Source organism: Calidris pugnax, unplaced genomic scaffold, assembly GCF_001431845.1.
Source record: "Calidris pugnax isolate Ruff unplaced genomic scaffold, ASM143184v1 scaffold18, whole genome shotgun sequence".
Taxonomy (NCBI): Eukaryota; Metazoa; Chordata; class Aves; order Charadriiformes; family Scolopacidae; genus Calidris; species Calidris pugnax.
The window spans coordinates 10,253,324-10,270,421 of NW_015090812.1; the positions used below are offsets into that span (position 1 = coordinate 10,253,324).

The 17,098-nt window shown below is 54.7% G+C and overlaps 1 protein-coding gene across 18 annotated transcripts in view; it reads right to left on the bottom strand.

Moving 5' to 3' along the window:
- Positions 1 to 2,047: 2,047 nt before the first annotated feature.
- PTPRF (protein tyrosine phosphatase, receptor type, F) overlaps positions 2,048 to 17,098 on the bottom strand; it is a 378,493-nt gene continuing 363,442 nt past the window's right edge. For all 18 annotated transcript variants that reach the window (XM_014939286.1, XM_014939284.1, XM_014939281.1 and 15 more), the window contains 9 exons: positions 13,051 to 13,170; positions 11,812 to 11,966; positions 10,213 to 10,498; positions 8,219 to 8,397; positions 5,632 to 5,758; positions 5,280 to 5,405; positions 4,468 to 4,622; positions 3,868 to 4,003; positions 2,048 to 3,729 (listed from right to left, as the gene is read on the bottom strand). In XM_014939286.1, the coding sequence (XP_014794772.1) occupies positions 3,661 to 3,729; positions 3,868 to 4,003; positions 4,468 to 4,622; positions 5,280 to 5,405; positions 5,632 to 5,758; positions 8,219 to 8,397; positions 10,213 to 10,498; positions 11,812 to 11,966; positions 13,051 to 13,170 (1,353 nt within the window). In that variant the 3' untranslated portion in view covers positions 2,048 to 3,660. The remainder of the gene's footprint in view (positions 3,730 to 3,867; positions 4,004 to 4,467; positions 4,623 to 5,279; positions 5,406 to 5,631; positions 5,759 to 8,218; positions 8,398 to 10,212; positions 10,499 to 11,811; positions 11,967 to 13,050; positions 13,171 to 17,098) is intronic.

The window sequence follows — 17,098 nt, forward strand, 5'->3', positions numbered from 1 at the left end:
AAAAAAAAAAAAAAAAGCCAGTAGTATCTACCCAGCTGCATTGCTCAGTGCGAGTAGGGTTGGTGAGAGCATTTGAAGCCACACAGAATCACAGAATCACATGGGTTTGGAAGGGACCTCTGGAGATCATCTAGTCCAACCCCCCTGCCAGAGCAGGTCCACCCAGAGCAGGTTGCACAGGAACAGTAAAGAAGTTCCTCCTCATGTTTAGGTGGAACTTCTTATATTCAAGGTTGTGCCCATTTCCTCTTGTCCTATACTTGGGCACCACTGAAAAGAGACTGGCCCCATCCTCTCGACACCCTCCCTTTAAGTATTTATCGGCATTGATCAGATCCCCCCTCAGCCTTCTCTTCTCCAGACTAAAAAGACCCAAGACCCTCAGCCTCTCTTCGTAAGGGAGATGCTCCAACCCTTAATCATCTTTGTAGCCCTGGACGAGACACACGGACTGGAGGTTGGCGCTGTGCAGAGGGCAGTGCCTGGTGGGTGCTCGGTGAGTGGCACATCCGTGTGGTCAGTGCAGTGCGTCCTCACCAGCTGCAGTTCAGTGGCACGGCCGATGCGTTCTCGCTGCCCGCTTCCCAACTGGGCAGCAGTGCCCAGCGCCGCCTCCTTCCTCCCCAGACGCCCCCGCGTAGAGCAGGTGTGTGCTTGGCCACGGAGCTTTGCCGTCCTGTGCCTGGCAGCCACGCAAAGCGAAGCGTCCCGATGCCAGCGGTGCTGGCACCTGCCTGCCCGCCAGCACACGCCTGCCCACGTGCGCTGCCTCCCCAGGGCAGGAGCTCGCTTCGCCCTCGCGTCTGCATCCTGCCCAACAGCAGAGCCAGGGACAGGCTCCGCCAGCCCCAGGTCACCCCGGGGAGGAACTGGGGTAGGAACCAGCCAGACGAGGGGGAAACATCATTTTGCATCTGGCACCTGCTCGGGCGCCGGTCTGGCCTGGCAGGAAACGCCGTGTGTGGCCGAGCTCCAGCAAAGTCAGGGAGGAGTCTGTAAGAAGGTGCCCACAGTCACGTTGGGCACAAGCTCACGGCTCTGCCACATGCTCCCGCCCACGGTGCACACGCTGGCCAGGGCAGATTGGGCTCCATCAGGGCGGGTGGACAGGCCATGGGGCCGTGGCCCATGAGGTTCTGCCCCTTTGCACTGGCCTTTCCCTTGCTCCCTTGGGCAGTTTGCAGGTGCTGCTCTCTGGAGGAGCTGGCGCTGACCCGGGGGTCTGCAGCTCACGTGTTGGCAGGGCTGGGGCTGGCCCACGCAGAGCGGGCAGAGCTGCACACCCTAGCGGGGGTTTCACACCCCGACGTACCCGGGTGCTGCTCTGCAGTCAGGGGCCAGGAGAGGGTTCTACTGCTGAGCAGTAACCTCCCGTACACAGCCCTGCTCAGGGCTGCAGAACAGCGGCAGAGCTCAGGACTGAGACTGGCACAAAACCCACCGACACCCACCCCTCTCTTTTCTGCAACCCACAGGCCGACTCCAGCCTGGTGCTGCAGCCAGCTCGCTGGCAGGGAAGGGGATGCACGTAAACGTGCTTCCAGCAAAGCTCAGCATCACCCCATGGCCGCATCCTGCTACATCCTGGGGTTCTCCGAGGATTAGTAGCTGGCAGTAGGGTGGGTGGGGAGGGCAGGTCTCAGGCCCCAGCCACCACCGGGACAGCTTGTGCAGAGCATGGCCTGGGCAGAAGTGGCTACTGCCTTCCTCCTGCTGGGAATGATCCATCCTTTGGGAAGTGGAGGGAATGCAGAGAGGGCCATGGCTGCAAAGACAGGCTTGGCAGGAGCCATTCCTGGAGGTGCCAAGGGCCAAGGACTCACTGCAGGTAGGCAGGAGGTTGAGCATGCACATGCATAAAGAGGGTTGTTTCAGAGGGTCTCCAAGCTCCCTCCCGGCACAGGGTCCCTGTGGGAAGTGTAGGGCATTGTGGCTGGGATGTGGCCATGGGAAAGGACTTCTCTGGCAAGAGGCTGGGGAGCACACTCATCTCCGAGGGACTCTGTGGCCTCTGCTTATTGCTGAAGAAACAGACAGCAAAACCAGCTTGTATGAAACCCGATTATTCAAATTTATTAACATCAAGAATTATGCAATGATGCTGTAGATTTTTTTTTTATTAACAAATAGAAAACAGACTGTATACAACAGTGACCCCTACAGCACTATGCATCCACAAGGTAAAAATGAATGTGTCCTCCAACATTACCAACCCTGGATTGCTGATTTCAACGTAGCTTGGATTCTTAACATTCGGAATACATGTGATAATACAATTAGATACCCTTCCACCACCTTTATTCATAACTCAATGCACTCAAAAGAGGGCTGCTCACTCCCTGTCTTTAGTGCAAGCGTGATATAATAAGGAGTATTAATATATAGTACCATTAAATTAAGTCCAGTAGTCTTGCCACATTGGTTCATTAGAACGTCCTGAAGTAGCGGAAAGTACAATATTCTAGTGACTTTTAACATTTGCAGGATAGCAGAAATTATAGATACACCCAACCTCTGAAGCCATGTGTACTCCCCTCCCCTTCCCTGCAGTACCCTGCTTTCCAAAGGGAGCCTGCCCGGCTCCGCTCGGGGGACGGCTGGGCTTGTGCTCCTTGCCTTGGTAAACGCTCTGATCACTGGTGAGAGGTGACAGAATGGTGCTTGCACGCACAGAACCGCGGGATGAACAAAAAGGGCCGTGTCTCGCTCTTTCCATCCCCTCCCCGGGGAAGTGTGGGACCCGCTCGCTTCTCCCGCCCCCCTTCCCAGCGAGACACACAAAAAGAGGCTCCAAAGCCCGGAGCCCGGGATTTCGGGTCTCTCACAAACAAGGCGACGACAACTCAACGTCATGTCGGGATCTGCCAATACACACGGTCACTGCATTGGTTGAACACGCATCGCAATAGGACTGAACGGTTTCCAGCTGACAAAGGGGACCGCTTCCCCGGCGACCCCACATGCCCTCCCAAACTCAAACCTACTCAGGAAATAATGGGGGGGAGGGAAAGGCTAAAAAAATAATTGGTAGTTTAGGTCCAGTTCCATGAAATTTCATATTCTACAGAGGATTAAAAAGCAGCCTACGGGGAATGGAGCCGGGCAGGAACCACAAGCCAGCTGCTGCGAATTACCAAGGAAGCTGCACTAAAATGGGCAGAACCAGCAGTGACTGGGCTGAAATAAACACAGGGCAGTAAAAAATGTAAAAGCAAAAGGAAATTTAAAATAAAAACCCAACTCCCAAAGGTTTGGCGGATCCAGTTCTGCCTGGGCAAAACATTAAGACTTGCAAAAAATAAAAAATAAAAGAGAGAGGAGATTATAAAAACCACTAGTAACTATTTTACATGTTTAAAAAAAAGATCCCATTCCACCCACCTAAAGCCTCGCTGTGAAATGCAGTCGCGTGAGAGAGGGCGAGAGATGCACATGAGCAGAAATTCAGCCAGAGACTGGAAATGCTTTTGGAGTCGGATTCCCTCGTTTGGCGCTGGGGCGAAGATCCTAAATGCCGTGGTCAGAACTGGTTGGCGTGGAGGTCTGCTGCCTGGGCAGCACCTCCATCTGTACAGAAGGACTGAGGAATGGGCGGCTCTGGCTCAGAGGGACCCGTCTCCACTCCTAGACATCCCCACCGCGACTGGAGGAAAGCACTAGTTACGTTGCATAGTGGTCGAAGCTGCCGAGATACTCCAGTGCCGCTCTGTAGCACAGCTGGTACTGGTCCTGCAAGGCAGCAAGGGGAGAAGCATGAGAAATGGGGACCCAAGGACACTGGGCAGCAGATTTGCACGTCTAGAGACGATGCCTCCCATCCCTGCTCCCACAGATCCCCCACCACCCTGGGGAGGAGGGGACACTCACCTCTGTCTGCACCATGGCTGGCCGTTGCGTCCGCAAGGTCTTCACCGTCTGGAACATGTCCACCACCCCCTCGTAGCGCATCCTCTCCAGCACAATGCTGAGCGTGATAAACACACCTGTGCGCCCGACCCCAGCACTGTGCAGAGGGAGCAAGAGGTGCTGTTAGAAACCCGCCAGCCCCAGTGAGGCTCTGCAGAGCTCCTAGGGGCGATGCAAGCTCACGGAGCATGGGGACGTGCTCAGTGGATCCAGGAGAAACCACAGGCACACTGTCACCCAACGCCCTTTCAGCCCCATGGGGGCCCACTGACTCTGCCTTGTCTCTGGGCCTCTGTGGCACCCTCTTCTGTACAAGGACTCTTCCAAGATGCTACAGATCAGTACCACCAGGGCACTGGGTCAATCTAATCACCTGGCAGAAAGGCTGCCAATGGCACCCATGGATGTTGCCACCTCCTCATCCCTTGCCTGCCTCTTGCCAGGGGGATGCAGGAGGGGCACCAAGTGCAGGGGAGCTGGCAGCTGCCAGGGTAAGTGAGGCAGGGGACATCTCTGAGGGCTGATGAAGGCAGAGGTGGATGCTTGTCTGTCCCCACTCACCTGCAGTGCACCGTGATGGGCCCATCCTGCCCAAACTGCTCCTTGGTCTTGTGCACCTGCCCGATGAAGTCGATGAAGCCCTCTCCTGTCTTTGGCACTCCCTGCTCAGGCCAGTCTGTGAACTGGAACTGGCGGATGGTCCGTGACTGGCCGTCCTGCAGGGACAGGGGTGTTAGACGTGAACTGTGAGTGAGCAGACAGTAAGAGGGGCTGATCTCGCTCCCCTCAGTGCTGGTGCTGCTGACCTGCTCTCAGACAGCCCTGCCCCAGGCCAGGTGAGAGGATGCACAGGCCATGGATAAGCCCAGGTAGATCTTTCACTGAGCATTTGGGGTCTGTCTCTGCTCTCCCATGTTCACCCCTGCTCAGCTGAGCTGAGCAGGACTTTGGTCACCTGCAGGGTCTGTTGGGTCAGTGCCCTGGTCCTATTTGGTGCCCAGTTCCACTGCAGGATCACATTTACTGTCACACAGGGGCTGTGTGCCCATCAGACCCTGCACACAGAGACCCCAGGTGCAGGGGATCCCATGTTAAATGCTTGCCCAAGTGCACAGCACGGGCAAGGCAGGGTCTGGTGCTGTCAGGGATCGCTGACCTGCTCACCAGGGCTGACACAGCGGGCAAGGAAGAATTTGTGGTGACAGGAGCAGCAGGTGAGGGGCAGCAGCCTGTTCTGCCTGTGGTGCAAGGCAGCACCTTGCTTTCTGGTTCCTGCAGAGGCTGCTGCACACTCCCTTCGCTGGCTGGGCAGGGCAGCAGTGGGGCAGAGGCACAGGAGGCAGGGGAGCTGGGGAGCCAGCAGTTGCACTTACCCTGGCATCCGTCACCTTGAACTCCCGGAGGATGTACTGTGGCATGTTGTACTCTGCCATGGGGTCCACCACAAAGTACTGGTACCGGGCAGAGCGCTCCGCCGGCCAGTACTGATGGCACTTCTCCTGTGGATGAGGAGCACAGTGAGACATTAACACCAACAAGCTGCTGCTCCTCCCTCCCGCTCCCTGGGAGAACACGTGGCTCTGGGGCCACAGGGTCAGCCAGAGACACCCCAACAGGAGGCTGGCCCACAGCGGCTGGTGCTGGGGACAGACTGGGGTGAACCAAGAGGTTGTGCCTACAGACAGCACCCACACAGCCCCCTTTTTCTCTGAGCACGATTCGTACCCGGCCCATCTCGCGCAGCTTTGTCAACATCACCACGATGGTGGAGTTGTGCTCCCAGAGCATCCGCCAGAAATCCTCTGTGGTCTCAGCCAGTGGTCCCTGCGTGGCGATGTAGGCCTTCTGCTGCCTGCGACAAACATAACGGTGCTCAGAGTAGCTCCTGGGAGGTGGACAGCAGCTGCTTCGGGGGGCTGGTGGGCCGGGAGGGCTGGAGGCAGGGACCCTGTGCAGCAGGACTGATGGTGCAGCTGCAGCAGACAGGTCTCTAGGACTAGCCATGGACTCAGGGGCAGGGATAAGCCTGCCCAGCGCATATCTTCTAAATGCTCCCCACACATGGAGGATCCATCAAGGCTGCTAGTCCTTGCTGGGGTGACAGTGTCCCCAGCCCAGCCTCTCCCTGCTACTTGTCCCTAGCGCTGCTGCACCGAGAGCCTTCTGGGCACCCAGCCGATGTGAGCCTGCTGCCAGCACCCACCCGGGCTGGGAGGAGAGGCTGTGCCTGGGGACAAGCCCAGCAGCACCACTTTTACACTGTGCAGCACCCACTGTCCCTCCTGTTGCATACAGAGACAGAGCAAGTGGATCAGGTCACCTGAATCACACACGCCAGCTAATAACTAGGGCAGTGTGGTAACCACCAATACCGTGTTGCCAGCTTCTCTGAAGCTCCCAAATTTGTCCTCCTCGGTTCCACTACAAACAAGAGCATCTCCCAAAACGTCCTGTGTGAAAGCACACACCAGCCTGGCTTTGCCCCAGCCCGGCACCCACCCTGAAGAAAGCACCCTTGGTGCTCTGGACTCTGAGAAGGGCCAGCTCCAGCGTGTTGGCTGTTTGGCTCGCCCAGCACCAAGCCTGGCACACTGGTGCCACCTGCGAGGGACGGGTCTGAGGCTGCACGGGTGGCCGAGACACAGCCTCCCTTCACCACAGCGGGGCGCCGGAGCCCGCAGGATGAGGGTGGCAGCTCCCGTCCGGCATTTCATCTCTGCTGGTGCTAAAAATTAATGAACGTGCTGCAGGACAGATGTAATGTGCGGGATGAAGACAGGGGCTGCTTCAAAGTGGATTTATAAGGCATCATAAAAAGCAGGGAGTAGGGGCGCAGAACGAAACAAAAAATCTAATAAAGATGCAGCATCAGTGATGTCTGCAGGACCTTGGGCCAACTGATCTCTAGATAATACCAAGAAGATTGCTCGGTTCAAAGGAAAGGACAGGAAGAGATAACAGCACTCTTCAGGGATGGGGTAGGTAGCACATGAAATGGTACAGCACATGAAATGGTACCACCTGCCATGCTGGCAGCCCTCCCTCTGTTGCACCACCAAGGGGCAAAACCAGCATCCTTCTTAATCAGCTCTGGAGCCAGCGCTGTGGCTGCAGCCCGCCTGTCAGACACTGGGGTGGGCAGGCAGGCAGCCACCATAGTGACACCGTGCTGGATGGCCTGGAGCCACACAGGCAGGAGGGAGCAGAGGCTGTTCCGTGACAGCTTTTCTCCATCCTTGACCATTGCTCCGTCCCACCCTGAGGAAGCCTGGCTCGCTGTGGTTTTGCTGTGTTGGGATGCTCCCAGGGTTACTCCTCTTCTGTTCCCTGGCCACTCTTGCATCCACATAGCCCTTCCCCCTGGGAACCCTTCCTGGACTCAGCTGCTGGAGCAGGAATGGAGGCACAGGGCTGCTGGCCTGGCTGCACTAACATCTGTTCCCTTTGGCAGTGCCTGTTGCTTCTGGGAGGTCACCAGCCCATAAGAAGCATTTGGGCAGAGCCAAGCTGGAGAGGGAGTGTGCCACTTCCATTGTTGTATCCCCTGCTTCTGCACTGGGTGACCCTACTGCAATGGTGCACAGAGAGATGACAGTAATGAGCCCTGGATGTCTGCTGTTGGGATTTGGTCTGGATTATTGTCCAGGGATTGGCTGGAAAAAAGATGTGGCCACTGGGCTGTTTCCCTGCATTCTCCTCTCCTGGCACTTACCATCACAGAATGTCATGCCAGCAGTTAGATACAGAAACCATAAGTACTATTGCCCCACTAGATCTTAATTTGTGCTTTCTAAAAGGTATACTGGGAAGTAGAACCCAGTGACAGGCTCTCCAGTGTCCAGTACCAACCCTGTGTGAGGATTCACAGATGTCCCCCAAACTCAAGACATAGGACCATGAGCCTTGGGCTGCTGCCTGGACCAGCCATGCAGTGCAAGCACACTTCTGCCTCTGATTGCTACAGCTAGTGAGGTGGGGCAGGTTGGTGTTAGGTGCTGCAGATATAAAACACAAGCCACAGGATCCTCCAAACCTCCGCAGGAGCCAGGACAGCCTCCCACCCCAGCCACGTGGGCATCTGTCTACAGCAATACAAGCCCTCCTGGCAGCGCTCACTCGCTAGCAGTCTTCACACACTGTAACTACACACACTGCAGCGACTGAGAAGATGGAAATAGATAAAATGCAACAAAGTGATCCCCAGCCCACCTCTAGGCAGCTCAGGACCAGTCCTTGGGAAAGAGAAGGCGGTTCTGCCCAGGTTCCCGATCGGGCAGGACAGGCTGGCCCAGGCACCTCAGGTGGCCCTTACCTGTACCCATCTATGAAGCTGGCATTGATGTAATCGGAGCCCTCGACACCCCGGATGGGCTGCAGACAGACTCTTGTCAGCTCATATGGCATGATGTTCACGAGGCGGTTCTTGAATTTGTTGCACGGGAGGTTGGCACTGATGAATCGTGAGGTATGTGCTTTAGAGTTGGCCAGCAGCTGAAAGAGGAGGAGACGCGTCAGACCCCTGCTGGGGATGCAGCAATCTGGGGGCAAAATCGGGACCCTGGCGGCAGGGCAGGCAGGAGTCCCTCTGGGCGCACAGCCACCTTCCCTCCTCTGGCTGAGGGACAGCCACTGGGGACCAGGTCTTTCCAGAGTGGACAAAAGGCTCTGCCACCACGTTATGAAGAGGCAGCTGGCTTTTGGTGTGTGGCTGTAGGTGACAGCAGGGGAACCACCTGCACTGACCCGCTGGCACAGCCCCAAAGCCACACATAGAGGAGTGGGGACCCACAGCAGCTCTATGACCCACAAAGGGCCAGGACACGAAGCTTTGTACTGGGCTGAACCAGGAACATGTGCCTGGTGGTGTCAGGGAAGGAAAGCTTTCCATCTCCCAACAACGTCTTACTATTTACTTCTCACCCCAGAAGAACCCAAAAAAAAAAAAAGTGAGAATTGTGACAGTTTTAGGTAAAGAAGATCTATTTTGGGTTACTGTGAGACATTTTATGGTTCTCTTTGAGCCCTGTAAACTGGAGTCATGGTAAATGTGTTACTTAGATCTGCTGGCAGAGATATGCAAACAGAAATTCTTCTTTTTATTTTTTTCTTTTTATTTATTTTTTTCCCTTTTTCTTTTCTTCTTTTTTCCCTTCCCCTGGCATCTCCAGAGCCACCCTTCTCTCTATGTGTGGCAGCCAGTCCTTGGCAGAGACACCCTGCAGAAGGACAGGGTTGCTTTTTGGGGAGTGATGCAGCCATGTGAGGCCCTCCCATACCCTGCTCCCCAGCATTTCCCACACAGTGGACACTGCCAGGGCACAGAGAGGGGCAAGTTTTATTACCGTTCTAAAGAGACCCTTGGACGAACAGCAAATTTTTGTCTTTCTCACAATAGAGTTGCTAGAGTTGAGCCTAATTCTGTGGCTCTCTTGAGAGGTTTCTCAGGGCAGGTATCACCATGAAATACTAATGCAGCATGTTCTACTGTCCCGAGCCCAGGACACCAGCAGCTCTGGTAACCATGGGACATAGCTGCTCAGCTATTAGGCAGAAAGTCAATATTTTGCCTCTCCTGCTCCTTTGTCACTTGGAGGGAATCCCCAGGCGACGCTGTGTTCATTTCACAGCCCGCATGGTCTGCTGCCTCCCTGCATGAGCTATATTCCCCTGCATGTGTCCACTGGACTAATGCATCTCATCTGAGAATACGGGCGCTTGCCAGAGCTCACTTCCATCTCCAAGGCTGTAATAAATACCTGCAGTTGGCATTCACGGATATGGATAGCAAAATGTGGGCTTGGCTTCTTAAAAACAATGTGCCTCAAAACACTGCCTTCACCCATTCTAGACACCACGGCTTGGTGTTGAGGCGGTTAAAAGATAACTGAGCTCAGCATTGAAGAAATGAGACTATAAACGTCTCACATATTTAAATTGGAGCCGTTTCCAGACAAGTTGTTCACAGTAACATCAATTATCACTAACACGATCTGCATCTGATTTTAGATGCAGCTCCCGCCGCACAGTGAACCTAGAGCAGAACGTGCTGCTGAGAACTGCGCATCCATCTGCCTTTTATATCCTCCCCAGAAGCTGCCAATCCAGGGGGGACCATGGCCGACACAAGCTTTACAATTCAAATGTATTTTAAATCACTGCCTACCTGGTTTAGAGACACACAAAAGAATAACTGTCTGTAATGATCCACGCCTCTACCTCTCCCAACCCCTGGACAAGTGGCCCGGTGGGGCTGCGTGGGCAGAGACAGGGAGCTGGGGAAGGGGCTGCTGGGGCTCTGCCACCAACCTTGAATTCCAGCTCCATTGCAGTAACGCTCTCGCCTGGTGGCACCTGGGTCAGCTTCTGGATGTGAGCAAAGAGGTTGCGTGCAGGCACCTCGGTATTGCCACATGTGGCTGCCTCCAGCAAGGCCTCGTGGATGAAGATGTACTGGTCCTCTGTCTGCACCATGTAGTTGCGCTGAGAGCGCATGCACGTCACGTGGCCGTAGATGTCCACGGTCTTCTCATGCTTCATCCGCTCCAGCATGGCATCAATGACAATGAAGCAACCAGTTCGGCCCACACCGGCACTGAGGGAACAAAGCACGTGGCCTGAGATGATGCTGTCTGCTACAGATGCCACACAAGCTCTACTCTTGCTTAAGAAAGCACCGGAACCTGGAGCACACAGAAGTGGAGTAAAGGCTTCTCCCCACACTGAGGGCTAATGAACTGAGCCCCAAACAAGAGGTGACAGGAGGAATGAGGGAGGGAGGCACTGGAGAATGTGGGAGGCTACTCAGCCCTTCTGCTGTCCCCCTTGCACCGATGGAGTGAGAAGGACATGGTGTCACTTTGCTGGTCCCTGATGAGGCTGGCAGCACCTCCACAAGGGAAGGAGAAATGCGTTTACCGGGCAGGAGCGTGTCAACGTACGTGTGCATGAAGTCAGAACACCTGAAGCTTAGGCTGGGCCCTGGCACCAGTGAAGCTCATAATTTCAAGCCTGCTTGTCCTTTTAACCTTGGTCACCGTTTCCTAACCCATAAAATGAGGACAGACAGCCCGAGAGGGGAAGGCAGAAAGGTGAGATCATACACATCTCTGCTCAGCCCTTTGCTCAAGCACGGAATGCACCTCCACTGTTGGAAGGGCAGTAGCAATGCCCAAACTACTCACCCTGAGAGCACCCCAAAAACAACAGACATGCTGTCGTGACATGTAAACACAGGCAGAGATAGGGAGCTAGACATTTCCTCATTTATGGTGCAAGTCAGATTCTTAACAGGGCTTTAATACAGCTTGTTTGTGTGTTAATTATACCCCACTCCCATCTGAAACAGAGCATGAAAGAAGAGCATTAAACACTGCTGGTAAGGCGTATGCTGGAACAGCAATGATGGAGTGGTTTGCTCAGTAATAGTCCCCACTTGGCTGGTATAGATAAATCTTGCCTGGATAGGATGCTGAGCCTTAGTAGGCTAATATTTTGCTTAAAGATCTGCCTTTCTACCCCACGGAAGAGTTCTACTGTAAATACTATGTATGATTGTTCGTAGAGGTCACTGCATGCGCATCTGTCAATGATGTGCCTCTGAAAGGTATCATCTACTTATGCTGGCACAGATCACTTCATTTTTAAATGGTAATTGCAGTTTTGCAGGAAGAAGTGTTTTCTGGGGCTCTCCATACAGCAGTGCTATTTAATCTGACAGAGCAGTAGCAATACAAATGTCACCAGTGCGTTCCTGCTGCTGGGTGCTGTCCTGTTCCCAGCTCAAGCAGAGCAGGACAGGTTATGCTACTGTGAAACCTTCCCCCGCAGCAGCAGGACACCCCACTTTTAGCTGCACAAGTTAAAGCTCCTGCAGCCAGGAGCAGCTTCACAAACACGCAGTCCTACCTGCAATGGACAACCATGGGCCCAGCATCCGGTGGGTTGCAGGCCTTGACCCGTCGCAAGAAAGCTAGTATGGGGGTGGGGTATTCTGGTACCCCGTGATCGGGCCAAGCCATGAACTGGAACTGCCGTAGCTCTCGCTTCTCACTGGAGCCATTCTGTCAAAGAGAAGGAGGAGTTGTTTTGGATCAGAACAGTCTCGTCCTAGGACAGGAACCCACTGATGGGGTAACAAGGTACCCAGCTGGCTGGGCAGCAACAGAATCGTAATGCTGTGTGTGATCATGCATGTACTGGGCTTTTGCCACTGTAAATTTGGAGGCAAAATGTGGGCTTCTTGCAAGGCTTGCAATGCTTCTATGCCTACCTATGTAGACATAGATGCTCTATGGAAAGGCAGCTGATACAGAGAGTGGAGCAGCTCTGTGGGAGCGCAGCAGGCTGAAGGGAAGGTGTAAAACTCCTTTGTGCACAGCATGGGGTCACTACTCACTGCACCTTCAGGGAAAAACAGGCACCGGGCATGAAAGGGCCATGGCAGCCAGTGCCCTCCCTGCTCCTCCGCATCGTGGGTCTCTCTGGGATGGCTGATCAGCCCATGGCTGCAAAGCCTGCCCTGCTCCTGTCTCAGCTTGGCTGAGTGATCTACACAGCAACCCTGCAGGACTGGCTGGGTGGCTGCTGGGGGCCAGATGCCTTCCCGGGGCGTGAGCGTGTCCCCATGGCACACTGCTGTGCTCTCTGCCGGTGTGGCCCAGACTCAGTCACATACAGAGGCAGCGGCTGCAAAGCCTGTTTGCACTGCTGCTGCTAGCACTGCCCCCAGGGATTTCCTAACACTAATGAGGTACGCAGCAGGCAGGAGAGAAGGGCTTGCGCACATGTCAGCACGGCCCCTCCATTTGCATTATTAGTGACAGGAGTGCTAAGAATTCACTGCTTCCCATGTTGTCCTCTAATGGGAGGACAGCTGCTACATGTAGGCTCGTCAGAGGCAAGCACTTCAGGGCCCACCACAGGGTTTGAATGCACACAGGGGAGCATCAGGTGTCCCGGCCAAAATCCAGGGGTGGCCTGATGCACAACCTGCAGCCAGTCTCCCACTGCAGCCCAGCTGTGAGAAATGGCCCATGTGTGGACTAGCCGCATGCTTGGCTAAGCCAGGCACAGCTGCAGTAGCCTGCAGCATTGGGGAGCTGCTCTGCATTTCCTGGAGCAGGAAAAGCCCAGCCAGCGCCATACCTTGTACAGTGCAAAGGTGCGGACGGTGTAGGTTGCCAGCTCAACTGTGTCCAGCAGGGTCACCTGGATCATCCCATAGGTTTCTGTACCCCGGCTTGGCCAGTACTGGTCACATTTCACCTGTGGAGAAAGGAGGAGAAAAGGTTAGTGCTTGGCTGCTGGTTGGGATATTTGGGGTGAGGAACAGGGCTCTGCCCTTCAAAAGTTAGAGACAGAGAAGAGTCACTGTGCAGGGGGGGCAATCCTCAGCAGAAAGGCAGCACACCCTGGATTCCTTTCCACAAGATTCATATTCAAAGAGGGATTTCTTTTTTTTTTTCTGGAACCACTGGTGGGGAGCAACGAAGGGGGCCAGGCCACCAGACAGCAGCAAGAGCAGCACCAGGTACAAAGACAGTTTGCAGCAGTTGCCAGAAGTAATTTATGCCTGCTGTAATTTTTCTTCTCTGTCTCCTGTTTGGGAAGATGGGGATCTTTGGGGCTGTGCTTTCAGCATCCCCCTGCCTGAGCTCCCCCCTGGATGGAGAGAAGGTCAGCTGGTGCAGGTTGGTGGGAGGAGAGCTGGTGAAGCAGGGCAGGGGAAGCAGTGGTTTCTCTGGGGAAGGCTCTGCTTGAAGGGCAGGCGAAGTCAGGGGGATGCAGCCTGTATCCCCACCAGCTCTCTGCTATCCCAGCCCAAAGTCCTCCACCTGGAGACACTAAGCTGAGACAGGACACAGTCCAGCATGGTACACAATACAACAGGCACTACCTTTTCCCATAACACCTGTAGTCCCCAGGGCGCTCCTGCCAGCGTGGCCCCCAGGCCACAAACCCCCCTGGTGAAAGATGGGACACAGCCCACATCAGGCCTCCAGCCTGGATGCTGTATCCACAGGGCTGACCCTGCCATCCTTTCTGCAACTGTTGTAGGCTCAAGTGCATTGAGCATCCCGGAGAGACGCTGACCTGCCCTTCTGACAGGTGGCACATCCCTGCAAATCTACATCTCCCAGGTGTTTCAAAAACTGCTCCGTAGCAAGGCACAGATGCCAGCTCAGACACAGACACAACTTGTTCTCCCTCTGTGAGAAGACACAGACTGTGGCCAAACCATCCCTTCAGCTCCTTTCTGCAGGTAGCACTGTCCCATCACGAAAACACCACTACTCCCTAGAGACCCCCTGCCCTGCAGCATCATTTATCTCCCCCCTCCCAGCTCCACAGCCAGAACACTTTGAGCTACTGGCCACAGCTCCTGCTGCAGCCCACTTGGCAGAGAGTCCTAACACATCCCCAGGGCCCCATCCCTCTGCCCCCTTCATCTCTCTGTGCATCCCTCCCTGCTCATCTGCTGATGCCCTCCTCCTCCTCCTATTCACAGCTCAGTGTTTGCAAACTACTCCTCCGGTTTTGTTTTCTCCAGCCCCAAGCTCCCTATTTAATTTGGCACCTTGAGCATCCTTATTTCATCTGGCACCCGGCTCCCGCAGTGCCTGGCTGACAGGAGGAAGACTTCATTCTCACCCATGTGCACTGCACTGAAAATGGTTTCCCGCCCTAGGAGAGAGGAGTGAATGGAAGATCATCTGTGCTTGTCAAGGAATAGTAAACTTAATTATTAGCCGAGCGTGTTTACAGGGGAATGTGTGGGAAGGGAAACAACAGGCTTAATTAGAAATCAATGAAGTTCTGCCTTTTAATTGAAGGCACTTTAAGCAGGGTGGGGCTTATGAGAGCTAAGAGCTCTCATCCTGCACTCTGGCTGCTGGAGCGCGGCAACCTGGGGTCAGAGGGATGCATCTGTCCCTGCTCTTTTGGGGTGTGCTCTCAGTAAGCCCTGCCCTGGCAGAAGTGCCTGGTGCGAGGCTGCCTGATGGGTACTGCAGGCACCTGCACAACCAGGGCAGCTCCACTGCCTCCTGCCCAGGGTCCCCTGCGCTGCCTTGGGGCTGTGCTCCCAGCGTGGCAGGTCCTGCACCTCAGAAGACTTCTCTTCCTCGCTGGGCACAGAGCAGCCTGTTATTTTACACCGAGCAGCTGCAGAGCGAACAACTTGGAGGTCACAAACCTTATTTCACAGCTGAACTGGTCCCCATCCTCACAAGTGGGCAGTAGCTGCATCTGCATCTCCAGCTGCAACTCCAAACCTGAGTTTGCCTTGGCTGGCTGGGGGATGATGTGACCCTTCTCCAAAGGAGGTGAGGGGAGGGCAGAAGGGCACACTGAGAACGCTGAGGACAGCTGCTTGCTGTGTCACCGTCAGTGTGGTTTGCAGGGGAGCAGCACAGCATGTCCCCGTGCCTCAGCCTGCACCCCAGGGACAGCCGTCCCCTCCTGCCACCCACACGCCACAGGGCTGTGTGTGCTCGAGCTCAAAACAAACTTCAGAGGAGTTCCCTGTGCGGGATAATAGCAGCGCCTGGGCTGGTAATTGAAAATTATTTATTCATGACCAGATAAGAGTCAGTCACATTTTCTGCCAAATTTACCCATAATGTTTATGCCCCATTTTCAAGCTCTGTAAATTTTATGCTGAAGCCGATGCACTGTGGCACTAAAGCAGATAAGAGATGTTTTCTTCTGGCAGTGCTTGCTTCTCATTAACTTAAGGAGCACACTAATGTCCTGAACAGCCATTTACTGCAGCTTTGCTGAGTGGTTCCTGTCCCTCCCCTTTGATGCCCTGTGCCCAAGAGCAGCCGGGCACCTCTCCTCAACTTGAGAGCTGTGCTCTGCTCCCAGCCCTGCTCGCAAGCTCCAGATGGCATCACTGCCAGCGAGAGAGCTGGAGCGGGACTGGGGGCTGCCAGGCCCTTCTTCCCCAGAGCCCTTGGCACCAGCCTCTTTGCACCCCTGCCTGGGGACATTAAGTGCCAGGGGAGATCACACCCCAAGGATGGCTGCTTGGTGCTCTGGGCTGGGACAGAACAAGCCACCACGCTGTTCTGGGAGACCTCACTCTTCCAGGCCTTTGGGGAGAGCCCAGGGTAGGAGAAATCCTGTTTTAATACCTCTCTCGTGCAACATACCCCGGCTGGGACACGCCACGCTCGCAGATTTGGGAAAGCTAATCTACAATGTGTGTTTCTGAACTGCCACTAAATGATTCTGAAACTGATTGTAAAGCTTTGAAGGCAGCTAAATTGCACAATCCAGCCATTTCTATCCTTTATGTGCCTCTCGCTTTGTGAAAACATGAAAAAGGGAGGATGATTTGGACCATCAAGCCAGCTGAAATTGCAGACCATAAAAGCTGATGCTCTTTAAAGATTTTTTTTCTCCCCCTGCAGCTCAGGAGCCCTTTAAAGCAGTGTCACCCCTACAGTGCTGCAAAGCTGCTGCTAGTCCTGGTTGGCTTATCTACACATAGCATTGCCAAGGGGAACTGGGGAGCTCGCGTGGGAAGGCAGCAGAGCCTGCTCTGCACTGAGCATCTTGCCACGAGGCCCTGCTGCCCACCCCAGGCTCCACAGCTGGACAGTGCTGTGCCTGTGCCAAAGCCCTCGGGCAAGGGGACTTCCAAGCAAGGTCACCCATGGGTATTGCTATGACGCCACGTGTCTGCCTGGAGCAGTGCTGTCCCACAGCAGTGTGAACACCAGCAAGGATCAATGCTGCAGGAACCCAAGGGGTTGCATCAGATGTGATCTGAGGGCTCTGGAGTGGACTAAACTGTAAAACAGTGATTTCCGCTGAAAGCTGGGAGAGATGGGCAGTGAATGGGACCTTCCTTGGTCCCAAAAAGGTGTGCTCCTGAGTAAGCTCTAGCCATCACCAAAGGGGCACGGGAAAGAGCAGAGCAGGAAGGTGGTTGAAAGCCATCCTGCCTTGGAAGATGCTGGAGAAGCCAACAAAAAAAGGCCAGAGAAAATAATCTGCAAGTCCACACCCCAACTCCCTACCAGGCCCCTCCTGTGAGTGGGTGCCCTGGGGCACCTACACGGTCCAGCAAACATGTCCAGGGAAGCCCTTGCTGTGCAGGGATGGTTTGACTCAGGAGTGGTCGGGCTTCCTCACTGCCTCCCCTGGCAACCTGCCTCTCCTACAGTGCCTGAGAAAACTGCCC